At 42.7% G+C, this 15,443-nt stretch overlaps 1 protein-coding gene across 2 annotated transcripts in view; it reads left to right on the forward strand.

Moving 5' to 3' along the window:
- LOC133622753 (vitamin D3 receptor B) overlaps positions 1–15,443 on the forward strand; it is a 95,746-nt gene that overhangs the window by 80,006 nt on the left and 297 nt on the right. For both annotated transcript variants that reach the window (XM_061985688.1, XM_061985689.1), the window contains exons 8-10: positions 2,811–2,962; positions 13,015–13,131; positions 14,625–15,443. The exon at positions 14,625–15,443 is cut by the window's right edge and continues 297 nt beyond it. In XM_061985688.1, coding sequence (XP_061841672.1) covers positions 2,811–2,962; positions 13,015–13,131; positions 14,625–14,878 — 523 coding nt within the window. In that variant the 3' untranslated portion in view covers positions 14,879–15,443. The remainder of the gene's footprint in view (positions 1–2,810; positions 2,963–13,014; positions 13,132–14,624) is intronic.

Consider the following 15,443-nt stretch of genomic DNA (forward strand, 5'->3'; position numbering starts at 1 on the left):
AACTCGTCCCCTAAGTTGTTCCACAGACTGACTCCACGCACTGAAATGCACATTGATTTTAAAGTTGTTCTAAATTTAGGCAAATATAATTTGTTGTTTCCTCTTAGACTGTAACTATGATGAGCATCTCTATCCTGGAATAGGTTTTGTATATTGGATGGTAGAGAGTTTTGGGATGCCCTAAACATAATTTGAGCAGTTTTAAAATTGATCACATCGTGCAGTTTAAGTTGCTTTAACTCCATGAATAGTGGATTTGAATGATGTAAGTAGTGAACATTGGACACAATCCTAATGGCCTTTTTCTGCAGAGTGACTAAAGGCTGTAGATGGGATTTATAACAATTTCCCCAGACTTCAACACAATAGTTTAGATATGACATAATAAATGAATGATACAATAAAAGCAGAGCATTGGTGTTCAATAAATGACATGATCTCCTCATCATTCCAACACATTTAGCAACTTTTGTCCTCAGGTAATTTATATGAGGCTTCCATGATATATTATCATCTATTACCACTCCTAAAAATGAATTTTGTTGAACATATTCTATTGGTGTATCATCAATAACAATCCTGATGGGTATTTCACTTTTGCGATTGCTAAAGAGCATGATTTTGGTCTTCTTTAAATTGAGAGACAATTTGTTGGTATTAAACCAAGTTTTTAACTTGATCATCTCCTCAGTTACAGAGGCCAGAAGTTGCTTAACGTCGTCACCTGCACATGTAATGGTTGTGTCGTCAGCAAAGAGGATGAACTTCAGCAGTGTTGATACTTTACATATTTCATTGATATACATTATAAATAGTGTGGGTCCCAGTATCGACCCCTGGGGGACTCCACAGGTTATGTTCATGAGTGTAGATTGATGTTGGTCGATCTGAACAATCTGCTGTCTCTCATTCAAGTAGCTCTTCAGCCATTTCCCTGCCACTCCCCTTATGCCATAGTTTTCCAGTTTGTTTACCAAAATCTGGTGATCAATGGTATCGAAAGCCTTTTGCAGGTCAATAAAAATTCCTAAAACAAATTTGTTTTTCTCGATACCGTTAGTAATGTTCTCTATTAGATCACTTAAAGCTAATGAAGTTGACCTATTTTGTCGGAACCCATATTGACAATCAGATAATAATGTGTGTTTTTCAATGAAGCCACGAAGTCTATTATCAAATAATTTTTCCAAAATTTTTGACAATTGTGGCAGAAGGGAGACGGGCCGGTAATTTGTGAAGTGGTGTTTGTCTCCAGATTTGAAGATGGGGATGACTTTTGAGAGTTTCATTTGTGAAGGAAATTGTCCAAGTTGAAAAAATAAATTGCAGATGTATGTGAATGGTTTGATGATTTCTTCCGCTACGTTCCGGACCGTCCTCATGTCGAGGTCATAAATGTCACGTGATGTTTTGTTCTTGCTTTTATGAATAATCTCTAAAACTTCCTTTTCGACAGTCGGAGTAAGGAACATCGAGTAAGGATTTTTTCCAATAAGTTCCATAGGCTGTACATCATTAATTGGGATTTTTTTTGCCAGCTCAGGCCCAACTTGAACAAAAAACATATTGAAGCCGTCAGCAATCATCTTCTTGTCACTTATGATTTGGTCGTTCTCAACAAAAAACTCTGGATAACAAGGACTGTTTGAACCATGCCCAATAATTGTATTTAATACCTTCCAAATTCCCTTTATATCACTTTTCTTTTGGATTAATAGTTTGGTGGTGTATTCTTTTCTGCTTGCTCTTAATATGCTGGTTAATTTATTTTTATATGTTTATATATAATATTATAATATTTATATATATTCCCTTTGGGGTCGCGGGGGGCGCTGGAGCCTATCTCAGCTACAATCGGGCGGAAGGCGGGGTACACCCTGGACAAGTCGCCACCTCATCGCAGGGCCAACACAGATAGACAGACAACATTCACACTCACATTCACACACTAGGGCCAATTTAGTGTTGCCAATCAACCTATCCCCAGGTGCATGTCTTTGGAAGTGGGAGGAAGCCGGAGTACCCGGAGGGAACCCACGCAGTCGAGGGGAGAACATGCAAACTCCACACAGAAAGATCCCGAGCCTGGGATTGAACCCAAGACTACTCAGGACCTTCGTATTGTGAGGCAGATGCACTAACCCCTCTTCCACCGTGCTGCCCTGTTATGTCATTGGATTGGCTATTTAAGGGCGTCACTTCCTGTTGACAATTACATTTTTGGTAGCAGTTTGTATTCAAATGATTAGAATGATACAAGTGTTGCTGGCCTTGCTTTTTCTTGAAGTACACCTCTTTTTTTTGTTTTATTAAGTGTTTTTGGAGAGTGCGTGTTTTTCCTGTATTTTGTGTAGTTGGACATGACATTTTGAGGAGAGGAAAGTCTGGGCTTCTCTGCTTGGGCTGCCGATCCCGCAACCCCACTTCGATGGATGGGTGGATGTTCAATGATAATAACGTCAGCCAATTACAACAATGTCTATCGCACATTAAGTTGGACTTGTAATCGTCAAAAAATAACCAAAAGATGTTGATAGATGAGAATAGATTTGTATTTTTCTCTTTTTTTGTTGGTTTTCCTCTTGTTTTACCTAAAAGGGTGCTGACATGCCTGATATATTTCTAACATTTTATCATTGTCTCACGTGTGTGTGTGCGTGTGTGTGTGCGTGTGTGTGTGCGTGTGTGTGTGTGTGTGTGTGTGTGTGTGTGTGTGTGTGTGTGTGTGTGTGTGTGTGTGTGTGTGTGTGCGCGTGTGTGTGTGTGTGTGTGTGTGTGTGTGCGCTAAATGTTTGCTTCCTTTTTGGCAGAGAGCTGACTGCAGAGGACCAGATTGCTCTGCTGAAGTCCAGCGCCATCGAGGTGATCATGCTGCGCTCCAATCAGAGCTTCAACCTGGAAGACATGTCCTGGAGCTGCGGTGGGCCCGACTTTAAATACCAGATCAGCGACGTCACCAAAGGTCAGTGTGAAGGCTGTCACGTGCACACTCCACGTTGTGTGTGTGTGTGTGTGTGTGTGTGTGTGTGTGTGTGTGTGTGTGTGTGTGTGTGTGTGTGTGTGTGTGTGTGTGTGTTTTGGCTCACTTTATGGGGAATATATGTGTTTTACATAAGGACTTGTCTGTAAACCAGGGGTGTCCATTATGTGGATGGCGAGCTAGCGGTGGATGGTGGAGGGTGTGTCAGTCCATCGCCAGACAGGCATTAATAAAATAGACCTAAAAATGATGGCTCATCAATCTTCAGCAAGACGTGACTTTGGTCACTTGATTGACATTCACGGCACCTGGGGGTCTTGTGAGATGACTCTGGCTGCTGGCCAGATCATTATTAAAAAAAAACGACCGACAGGAAGGCGAGGAACACTTTTTTATTTCAACCTGCCGTCAAAACTCTACAGACCGACTGCCCAGTTCCTGTCTTCACAATAAAAGCCCTGCTTCATCCTGCCTGCGCTAACAAAATAAGAGTCTGAGAAAGCCAGCGCGCACAAGCTAACAAGCTACGTAGTTTGCCACCAATGTATTTCTTGTAAAGTGTATAAGAAGGAGAATGGAAGCTGGACAAACAAAAAGCAAGCACTTTCATGTGGTATTGGACTTTTTTTCTCCTCCATTTGAAAATTTGGATGTTATAAAGTCAAGTTAAAGTCCCACACTCTGCAAATTATCCTCTGCATTTGACCCATCCCCATGTTCACCTCCTGGGAGGTGAGAGGAGCAGTGAGCAGCAGCAGCAGGAAATCATTTTGGTGATTTAACCCCCAATTCCAACCCTTGATGCTGAGTGCCAAGCAGGGAGGTAACAGCTCCCATTTTTAGTCTTTGCTATGACTCGGCCGGGGTTTGAACTCACGACCTACCAATCTCAGGGCGGACACTCTAACCACAAGGCCACTGAGCATCACTACTGTCTGATTCCAATCAATGCAAGTCATCAGAATCCGGTCATACACCAACTTATATTCTTGTCTTCATTGAAGAAAAGGAAGCTTCATGTTATGATTTGAGTTTATTTTGAACATGCATACAATTACAACATGATATATGTGTTAAACATGCTTGTATTTTTATTAAACACCTTTAATATGTTAACAAAAAAGGTCTGTTTCATAAATAATTAAATATAAATTATAAATATATATTATATAGATATACACTATATTGCCAAAAGTATTTGGCCACCTGCCTTTACTCACATATGAACTTGAAGTGCCATCCCATGGAATTGTTTAAAATGTTTTGGTATCCTGGAGCATTCAAAGTTCCTTTCACTGGAACTAAGGGGCCAAGCCCAACTCCTGAAAAACAACCCCACACCATAATTCCTCCTCCACCAAATGTCACACTCTGCACAATGCAGTCCGAAATGTAGCGTTCTCCTGGCAACCAAAGGTGGAAAAGCGTGATTCATCACTCCAGAGAAGGCATCTCAACTGCTCTAGAGTCCAGTGGCAACGTGCTTTACACCACTGCGTCCCACGTTTTGCATTGGACTTGGTGATGTATGACTTAGATTCAGCTGCCCGGCCATGGAAACCCATTCCATGAAGCTCTCTACGTACTGTACGTGGGCTAATTGGATGGTCACATGAAGTTTGGAGCTCTGTAGCAACTGACTGTGCAGGAAGTCTTTGCACTATGCTGACCCCTCTCTGTCAGTTTACGTTGCCTACCACTTGGTGGCTGACTTGCTGTTGTTCCCAAACTCTTCATTTTTCTTATAATAAAGTTGACTTTGGAATATTTAGGAGCGAGGAAGTTTCACGACTGGATTTGTTGCACAGGTGGCATCCTATGACAGTTCCCCGCTGGAAATCACTGAGAGCGGCCCATTCTTTCACAAATGTTTGTAGAAACAGTCTCCATGCCTAAGTGCTTGATTTGATACACCGGGTCAAGTGATTAGGACACCTGATTCTCATCATTTGGATGGGTGGCCAAATACTTTTGGCAATATAGTATATATATACTGTGTGTGTGTATATATATATAACGATGAGGTGGATCACCTGGACTTGGTCATTAGAAAAGTAGCTGATTTAAAGCGTCAAAGAAGCGGACTGGTGGACCGAGGACCTTAATGTAGAACTTCAGCACCAACATGTCCACTAAAGTCTCTGCAGGCACTTTGCCTTCCATACCACATTCCTTTTTCTGGGATGAAGCGGGGAATGTCACTCGCAAGCGATTCACTGCACAAAACATCTGTCATGTCAGGAGAGACTCTCGCTGTATTTGACTATTTAATCACACAACTCCTCTATATTCACATCTATAGTAAGGTAATGCCACTAAGTGCAATGACAGCATGAGAGAATACAGTAAAGTATAATTTTATATATTGTCAATCCTGCCTTTATTTTTGGAACATTTAAAAAAACACTAGAACTCCATTCTTGTGTTGATTGATTCTTTCCTTCCAATGTTACATAATTTTTTGTAACACTGTACATTAATTCTCCAACCATTACCAATTCTCTTACCCTGACTTTTTTAACTTGATGAAACTTATCTAATTAATTTATTGTATTAAAACCTACATATTCCATATTTTATAACTTTACAATTATTTCCCTTCTAGTGTTGTGACATTATACGTTTTTGAACTCCACGTTTAAAATGTTTTTATATACTACTTCCTTATACTTACTATATTTATAATACTTACATTATGATTGTTATATTATTATTATACCTGTCATATTAGTATAAATTAATTTTACTTTTTAAAGTCGTAATATTTAACACAAAAAATAGTCTTCTCAATTTGTCACATTGCGACTTTGTCTTGTGACATTAAACATCTTTTAACTCAACGTATAAATGTATTTTTCATAGATTACTGCTTTGTATTTATTATATTATTATTATACTTATCTTTGTAATTTCATTTCACTTTTTAAAGTCGGAATATTTCACACAAAAAATTGTTTTTGTATCATTATCACATTGCGAGTTTATCTTGTGACAATATAAATCTTTTAACTCAATGTTTAAATTGTTTCTTAATATATTACTTTTTTATATTTATTATTATATTAATATTATGTTATAATTATACTTATATAATTTAATTCCACTTTTTAAAGTTGTAATATTTCACACAAAAAATTGTCTTTTTGTCATTATTACATTGCGAGTTTATCTTGTGACAATATTAATCTTTTAACTCAATGTTTAAATTGTTTCTTGATATATTACTTTTTTATATTTATTATTATATCAATAGTATGTTATAATTATACTTATATAATTTAATTCCATTTTTTAAAGTCGTAATATTTCACACACAAAATGTTCTCCTCGTCACTTTGTCATATTATTCTGTTATTCTTCTAATCTAAATATGCCAGTTGCCTTTGTTAGAGAGGGGAAACAAAGGCAACGTAAGACACCATCAAGGCCCAGGTTGGGACAGCTGGAGGTAGCCCGGGACTGGCAGATGCTGGTGGACGTGTATAAGAAACTCATCGTTCCACTAGAGTAGGGGTCGGCAACCCGCGGCTCCGGAGCCGCATGCGGCTCTTTGATCACTCTGATGCGACTCAGCTGCATACTTGCCAGCCCCCTGATTTTCCCGGGAGACTTCCGGATTTCAGTGCCTCTCGCAGAAACCTCCCGTAATTAATATTCTCAGATTTTCACCCTTGCAATGATAATAAGGGCGTGCCGTGACGGAACAGCATTTAGCACCCTCTCCAATCTGCATTGTCAGCGTGCCAGCCCAGCCTTTTGTTATATGCATTTTCTGCTAGCACACGTAAGTGACAGCAAGGCATACTTGGTCAACAGCCACACAGGTTACACTGACGGTGGCCATATAAAACAACTTTAACACTCTTACTAATAATGCGCCACACATTGAACCAAAACCAAACAAGAATGACAAACACATTTCGGGAGAACATCTGCACCTTAACACAACATAAACACAACAGAATAAATACCCAGAATCCCATGCAGCCCTGACTCCATTATACACCCCTGCTACCACCAAACCCCGCCCCCACCCCAACCCTGCTCCCTCACCCCCCCCCCCCCCCCCCCCCCCTCTCTCTCTCTGTGCGTCGGTTGAGGTGGGCGGGGTTTGGTAGCGGGGTGTATAATGTAGCCCGGAAGAGTTAGGGCTGCATGGGATTCTGGGTATTTGTTTTGTTGTGTTTATGTTGTGTTATGGTGCAGATGTTCTCCCGAAATGTGTTTGTCATTCTTGTTTGGTGTGCGTTCACAGTGTGGCGCATTATTAGTAAAAGTGTTAAAGTTTTTTATACCGCCACCGTCAGTGTAACCTGTGTGGTTGTTGAGCAAGTATGCCTTGCTGTCACTTACGTGTGCAAGCAGAAGCCCCAAACAACATGTGGCTGGGCTGGCACGGTGGTTGTAGTGAGCGCTAAATGCTGTACCATCACGGCACTTTCGAGAGAATAGTTGCCCTGAAAGTCGTAGTATGCCGGTAAATTCGGCAGACTACGGCTTGTCAAGTATGACGCTTGAAAACCCGCAGCCCGCACTAACATTACATTTTCATATTAAGGTGTGGGCCGCGTGTCTGAGACCCTTGGTTTATACATAGCACAAAGCAAAAAAAAAAACAGTGTTATTAAACAGTGTTATTTCATGTTAAATTTCAAAAGATTTTTGTGGCTCCCATTGTTTCCTTTAATTTGTGAAACCGGTCAAAATGGCTCTTTGACTGGTTAAGGTTGCCGATCCCTGCACTAGAGTTAGCAATTACTAACTTGCGGCCTGACTTAGTCCTGTGGTCCAACTCCCAGCACATCGTGTACTTCGTTGAACTCACAGTCCCTTGGGAGAATGCGGTGGAGGAAGCTTTTGAGCGGAAAAAGCTCCGGTATGCAGAGCTCGCTGCAGAGGCTGAACGGCGAGGCTGGAGAACACAAGTCTGCCTTGTAGAAGTTGGATGTCGGGGCTTTGTGGCAACATCAACAAGAAGGCTGATGAGGGACCTGGGAGTTGGCGGTCAAGCTCTACGTCAGGCCATAAAGGAAACATCGCGGGTGGCAGAGCGGAGCAGCCAGTGGCTCTAGCTAAAGAGGAAAGACCCCAACTGGTCACCAAAATAAATCATTACTCATGCTGAGGCTGGTCAGATGCAGAGGGGGGTGCTTCTGGGACGCTAGAATGCACCGCTGAACCTACTTGAGGCGTCGTGGGCTCAGTCAGCGAAACGTCCATGAGAGTAGGATCCCATTTGAAAACCCTAATGATGCGTCTGCCCAACCTGCAGCAACATAAATAATAAGTCAGTGTCTTTTAGTCTTCAACACGGGATGTAGGAGGTGGCACTCTGGATTTTAACATCTTGTCCTGTGTATTTGGAACATTCACCCTGGAGTCATCCAGTGACTGCCGTGAATAGAGTGGCTGACAACAAGGGAAAGACCATGTGACTGCTGGAAAGACAGCTGACAGGAGGAAATAGATCCCACCGGGGCAGGCATGGGCTAGCTACCCATGTCGGCAGGATCCAATAAGTATTTTGGAGACACCCACCAATTGCTACATACACAACTAAAGAGAGAACACCCCTAGAGTCTGCAAGAGCGGGGGCGGAAGATGACTCATCGACGGATACCATGGTTTTAGACCCAGGAACGGAAATGACTACGAGGAAGACTAGCACTGAACAAGAACAAGGCACAGCATTATCATCAACATTGGAGAAAAGGCTCCAGGTCTGTTCCTGTGGTTGGAAGAAAATAACATCTTCACGGGGCTTGAAAATACATCAAGGAAAGAAAGGGTGCATGAGAGAAGGAAAACAGGGATCTCGCATTGATAAGTACTTCTTGAGAAGTCAATCAAATCAGTCGAATGAAGTCCAGCAACTGGAGTCTCACCAAAGATTGCAGGACATCAGCCGCCCTGAGGAACGAAACTCAAGCAGATTGACAGATGCACAGGAAGGTGCAGAGCCCATCCAGCCAAGGAGAAACCTGCAGTGGAAAAGAACATCAGCGGGAGAAAACCTCGGGTGAAATGGCCCGTAGCCTCCGAACAGAAAGAATGGGCAATCATAAACTCAGACCTAATGAGCATCCTACATGGACTAAAGGGCACAGTCGAAAGAAAGCTTGACAAGATGGTAGACATCATCTACAACTATGGGGCAGAACGATATGGAGCAAGAGTCAAAACGGCAAAGGTAGTAGCATCACAATGCAAGTCCAGACGGTAGCAGGAGATAGAATGCCTGATTCGGAAGAGAAGACAACTTAAGAAGAAGTGGAGGAATGCTTCAGACAGTGAGAAAGAAGGCATTAACAATCTCCAGGGAAACATCAAAAGCCGGTGAACAACCCTGAGACGAGCAGAAAACCTGCGAAAACAGCGGAAAAAGAAAGAACGTGCAAGATCAAGTTTTTTCAAGGACCCCTTCAAATTTGTGAAATCACTTTTCACTGAAGAAAAGGGGGGAAACCTAAAAACCTCTAAGCAGGAGCTGGAGAAACATCTGGAAGAAATGTTGGTGAATGACAAGAAGAACGTGCAGACAGCTATTCCATCGGACATCCCACCAATTGAACAACCACAACACCAGATGGACATTAGCCCCCCAAAGTGGAGTGAAGTGGAGAAAGCAGTAAAGCGGGCGAGAGCATCATCAGCCCCAGGGCCAAATGGAGTTCCGTATCGACTATACAAGAGTGCCCCTGATGTACTTCGCTTCCTGTGGCGGTTAATGAGGGTGGCTTGGGAGAAGGGAATCATACCCAAAGCATGGCGTAGGGCCAGAGGAGTGTAGATTCCCAAGGAGAAGGAATGTAAAGATATCAGCCAGTTCCGCCCCATCAGCCTCCTCAATGTCGAGGATAAGATTTTCTTCAGCGTAGTTGCCCAGAGGATGACCTACTACCTGGACAAGAACCGATTTGTGGATACCTCAGTCCAAAAAGCAGGAATCCCAGGGTTCTCCGGATGCCTCAAACACACCAGCATATTCTGGCATCAAATCCAGGCTGCGGAGAAAGAGAGGAGAGATCTCCACATCATCTTCCTAGACCTTGCCAATGCATTTGGTTCTGTCCCACACAGTTTCCTCTGGGCAACCTTCGACTTCTTCAGGATACCAGAGACCATCACCAACCTTGTCAAGGCATACTTTGAAGATCTGCAGCTCTGTTTTACCACGCCAGACTTCACCACCACTTGGCATCATATGGAGGTTGGAATAATGGCATGGTGTACCATCTCCCCGTTGGCCTTCATCATGGCAATGGAAGTCATTATGCGAGCATCCAAGTGGGTAGTGGGTGGCGAACAGCTGAGTTCCGGAATTCGCCTACCTCCTCTCAGGGCCTATATGGATGACATGACAACCATAACAACTACAGCACCCTGCACCAGGCGCCTACTAGGGAAGCTTTATGAGAACATCACTGGGGCCAGAATGAAATTCAAGGCCTCAAAATCAAGAAGCATCTCCATCATCAGAGGCAAACTGACAGAACAAAGGTTTCTCATTGGTGAAGAACTGTGTCAGAGAAGCCAATTAATAGCCTGGGAAGGTGGCATGGCTCAAATCTGAAGGACAATGAGCAAGCAGACAAGCTAAGGCAAGAAGTCACCAAAGGTCTGAAGAACATTGACAGATCTATGCTGCCTGGCAAGCTGAAAATCTGGTGTCTCCAGTTCGGGTTACTACCCCGCCTCAGGTGGCCACTAACCATGTATGGTATCTCCCTCACCAGAGTGGAGAAAATGGAAAGAACAATCAGCTCTTACGTTAGAAAGTGGCTAGGTGTCCCTCGATGCCTGAGCAGCATCGGCCTGTATGGTCATGGATTACTCGAACTGCCTCTCTCTAGCCTGACAGAGGAGTTCAAATGCTCCAAAGTGAGGCTCGAGATGACCCTAACAGAGTCGAAGGATACTGTGGTCCGAGCTGCTGCCCCAAATCTGACAGCAGGGAAGAAGTGGTCAGCTAAGAATGCATTACAGCAGGCAAAATCTGCTCTTCACCACGCTGACATCGTGGGCCAAGTCCAGCATGGAAAAGCCGGATTGGGATTTGGAGACACAACCTTCTTGGACTAAGGCATCCTCTGCTGAGTGGCGCAAGTTGCTCGTGGCCGAGGTCCGTCGACAGGAAGAGTCGAATAGATATGCCAAGGCTGTGGCGCAAGCTAAGCAGGGCCAGTGGACAAGGTGGGAAAGGGTGGAGAAACGGAAGATCAGCTGGAGGGACATATGGGAGATGGAATCGAGTAGGGTAAGTGTCCTACTTCGAGCAACTTATGATGTCCTTCCCACCCCCAAAAACCTCAACCAATGGCTGGGTGAAGATCCATCATGCCTCCTGTGCTCAACACCAGCTACACTCAGACACACCCTCACTGGGTGTAAAGTGAGCCTCTCCCAAGGACAATACACCTGGAGACACAACGAAGTACTCAAATGCTTGGCAGAAACCCTGGAAAGCAGGAAAACAACCAACAACTCCTTGCCACCCAGGACACCCAACCTGAATATGCCAGTTGCCTTTGTTAGAGAGGGGGAACGAAGGTAACGAAAGACACCATCGAGGCCCAGGTTGGGACAGCTGGAGTTAGCCCGGGACTGGCAGATGCTGGTGAACGTGTATAAGAAACTCATCGTTCCATCAGAGATAATAATTACTAACTTGCGGCCTGACCTGGTCCTCTGGTCCAACTCCCAGCACATCGTGTACTTTGTTGAACTCACAGTCCCTTGGGAGGATGCGGAAAAAGCTCCGGTATGCAGAGCTCGCTGCAGAGGCTGAACGGCGAGGCTGGAGAACACAAGTCTGCCCTGTAGAAGTTGGATGTCGGGGCTTTGTGGCAACATCAACAATAAGGCTGATGAGGGACTTGGGAGTTGGCGGTCAAGCTCTACGTCAGGCCATAAAGGAAACATCGCGGATTAGCCTACTATCAAAATGACTTTAAAAGTCTTATATAAGTGTTATAATGAAGACAACACATTATGTAAGTGTCTATATTGGCCTACTATCAACATGACTTTAAAAGCCTTATATTAGTTACAGTCCTTACAGTTTACAACCTTGTCAAATGATGTGGAACCACGTGTTAGTCACAAGGATTATTATTTATTTAACACTGAAACCTGAGGCTTAGGTCAGGCTGATTACAAAAATAGGTACTAAAACAAATTAAACTGCATAAGAAAGGACTCATGAATAACTGACGAAAAATGTATTTACATAAAATTACGTTATTCTAGAATAAGTAAACTAAATTAAAAATGAATATGCTTCTTAACTAAACTCTCAATAAAATGAAAGTGGAAATGAAAAATGTCGTCATAACTTTTGCGCTGAAGAAACTTCTTTATGACTTTACCTCCAGATCTCTGTTTGTTTGAGATTGTCATTACTTAAAAATGTATTACAACCGAGTACCGCTGCGGCCCTTACGGACCAGAGCTGAGAAACACCTTGTTTTGCGGCCCAATATTGGACCCTGACCCTATGGCTAAGAAACACTGGTTTTGGCGGAATAACAGCGCCTCTGCTGGTAATATTCCACCTTTATTTTTTTCGTAATACTAAGAATTATCTCTCGTAACTTAACAATTATTTCCCTTATTGTCTTGTGATTGTAATGTCATCTTGTAACTTGGTGTTTTTTTACTGGAATATATCACTTTAAAGTATTATTTCACTCTACGATTCTTTCCGCCTAACATAAAAAAAAAAAGTAATGTATTGTCACAACTACATTTTTCCTTGTAATATTATGTCCTTGTCACTTCTGGTAATTGTATTATTTGTAATATTTGTCAGTACAGTACTAGAGTACTTTATGAGAGGGGCAGTATATTACAAACCGTTCTCAATACATCACTGTAAACTACAATAATAAACCAATAAAACGGTTATATTACCAATGTCTTGCATGAGAGCTTATGGAGGTGTACTTAATGTTATGTCCCCACAAATGAAACTGCATCGCACACAAAAAAAAGTACAATATTACATATTAACAGTTATTACTTTTCTCCTGCAGCGGGCCACACTCTGGAGCTGCTGGAGCCGCTGGTGAAGTTCCAGGTGGGCCTCAAGAAACTCAACCTGCAGGAGGAGGAACATGTGCTGCTGATGGCCATCTGCTTGCTCTCTCCAGGTACTATATAATATTACAATACTATATATATATAACGTAATAATAATAAAACATTTAAACAAGTGAATATTCAGAACAAGACTTAACATGTTAAGGTTAAAGCTAAAGTAGCAATGATTATCACACACACACTAGGTGTGGCGAAATGATTCTCTGCATTTGACCCATCACCCTTGATCACCCCCCTGGGAGGTGAGGGGAGCAGTGAGCAGCAGCAGTGGCCGCGCCCGGGAATCATTTTTGGTTATTTAACCCCCAATTCCAACCCGTGATGCTGAGTGCCAAGCAGGGAGGTAATGGCTCCCTTTTTTATAGTCTTTGGTATGACTCGGCCGGGGTTTGAACTCACAACCTACCGATCTCAGGGCGGACACTCGAACCACTAGGTTGAAGGGTTTCATGAGTTTTGTTGCATTTAGGATTCCTTACAGAAGTTAAAGTGCATATATTATGAATGTTTAGTCATGCAAGAAAGCATATAGTACTACCGTATTTTCTGCACTTACTAAATTTTAGAATGTATTATTATTTGTTCTCATATATTAGCTGCACTGGACAATAAGCGACAGCTATATACATTGTGAAATGAGTTATTTACACAAAAATATTTTGTAAATGTTTATTTACATACCTTAATTGTTATAACACGGCAGTAAAACGGCTGATCAGACAAAACAGAAGTCATGGTCATGGACCCACTAGCTGTGCAAGCTAGCTCTCCAATCAGCTAAACAGACTCAATAAATCCACGGTTAAATTAAAGTTAAAGTACCAATGATTGTCACATACACACACTATGTGTGGTAAAATTTGTCCTGGGAGGTGAGGGCAGCAGTGGGCAGCAGCGGTGGCCGCGCCCGGGTATTATTTCTTGGGTGATTCAACCCGCAATTCCAACCCTTGTGACGTTTTGATGAATTTACAGAGGAATGTGTGAAACTGAAACAATACAAAAAGAATGCCATTGTACAGCTATAATACTGACACTCGTAAAGATGTTAGCATATCAGCTAATGCTAACGACGCTTGCTTGATTACATAACGATAGCACGTAAAACTATGCATGAAAACACTCCTACAGACATCACACATGGGACGGTTTAGTAAGTATGAATTGTCTTAGATGTATTGTAAAACTTGCAAACATTGCTTGGGGTGACGAATGAAGAATCCGTACGAGTAGAAACGCTATTGATCACTAGAAGATGAAACGGCACTTTCGGTTGAAAGCACTAAGTGGAAGGACACAATTCATCCAAAAGATGGTGCCATAGCACACTTTTTCAGTGTCTTGTTATTTTGAAAATGATTTGCATTATGGCCGTCGACGAAGAAAATAGAATAAATTAGCCGCAGGCTTCAAAGCGTAGGAAAAAGGGAGTTGGAAGAACCTTGGTAACGCGGCATGCATGTGATCTCCAACGAGCGTGTTGACAAAGACAAGTAGGTACTCGTCAACATGGCTAACACCCAGTCCCGCCGTCCCCCCACAGACCGCCCAGGCGTGCAGGACCACGCGCGTGTGGAAGCCCTCCAGGACCGTCTGTCCGAGACCCTGCAGGCCTACATCCAGCTCGCCCACCAAGGCGGAAACCTGCTCTACGCCAAGATGATCCAGAAGCTGGCGGACCTGCGCAGCCTCAACGAGGAGCACTCCAAACAGTACCGCTCCCTCTCCTTCCAGCCCGAGCACAGCATGCAGCTCACCCCGCTGGTGCTGGAGGTCTTTGGCAGCGAGGTCTCCTAGTGGCAGGCCCGCACTCACCAGGGTAACACTACGACAAAAATGGAGGGAGGGAGCTGATGATGTCCTGTACCGACTAAATGGAGTCGTGAAGTCTCTCTAAAGAAGTCAATGTGGCGAGAGAGCAGATAATAACAGACAGTAAACAAGGGAACTACATTCAGTACAACTTAAGCTAAACACTCAACTTCTGCCTATTTACAAGGTTTTTAAGTCAGGGATGCACGATAATGGAAATTTGAACCAATACCGATAATTACCAATAGATACTAATATTTATGTATTTACACAAGATTGTGTTCATGAAATGTATTTAAAATGTATACTCTAACTAAGAATATGCCAACCTACTGTAGAGAACTGATATGTCATGACGTCATTAGTAGAAGTACACTTCCTGCTATAATTCTGACCTGTGAAAACAATTAGAATCATTGTGTGGGAATTTATTGATGTTACCGCAAGCAACTTAAACATTCTGAAAATGTTCTTGTAGGATGAAAAACAACAATCTGTCACATACTACACTCAACTTGGCGACAACACCGAAGAAAGCGGAGTCACATTT

The sequence above is a fragment of the Nerophis lumbriciformis genome, linkage group LG23, assembly GCF_033978685.3.
Source record: "Nerophis lumbriciformis linkage group LG23, RoL_Nlum_v2.1, whole genome shotgun sequence".
Taxonomy (NCBI): Eukaryota; Metazoa; Chordata; class Actinopteri; order Syngnathiformes; family Syngnathidae; genus Nerophis; species Nerophis lumbriciformis.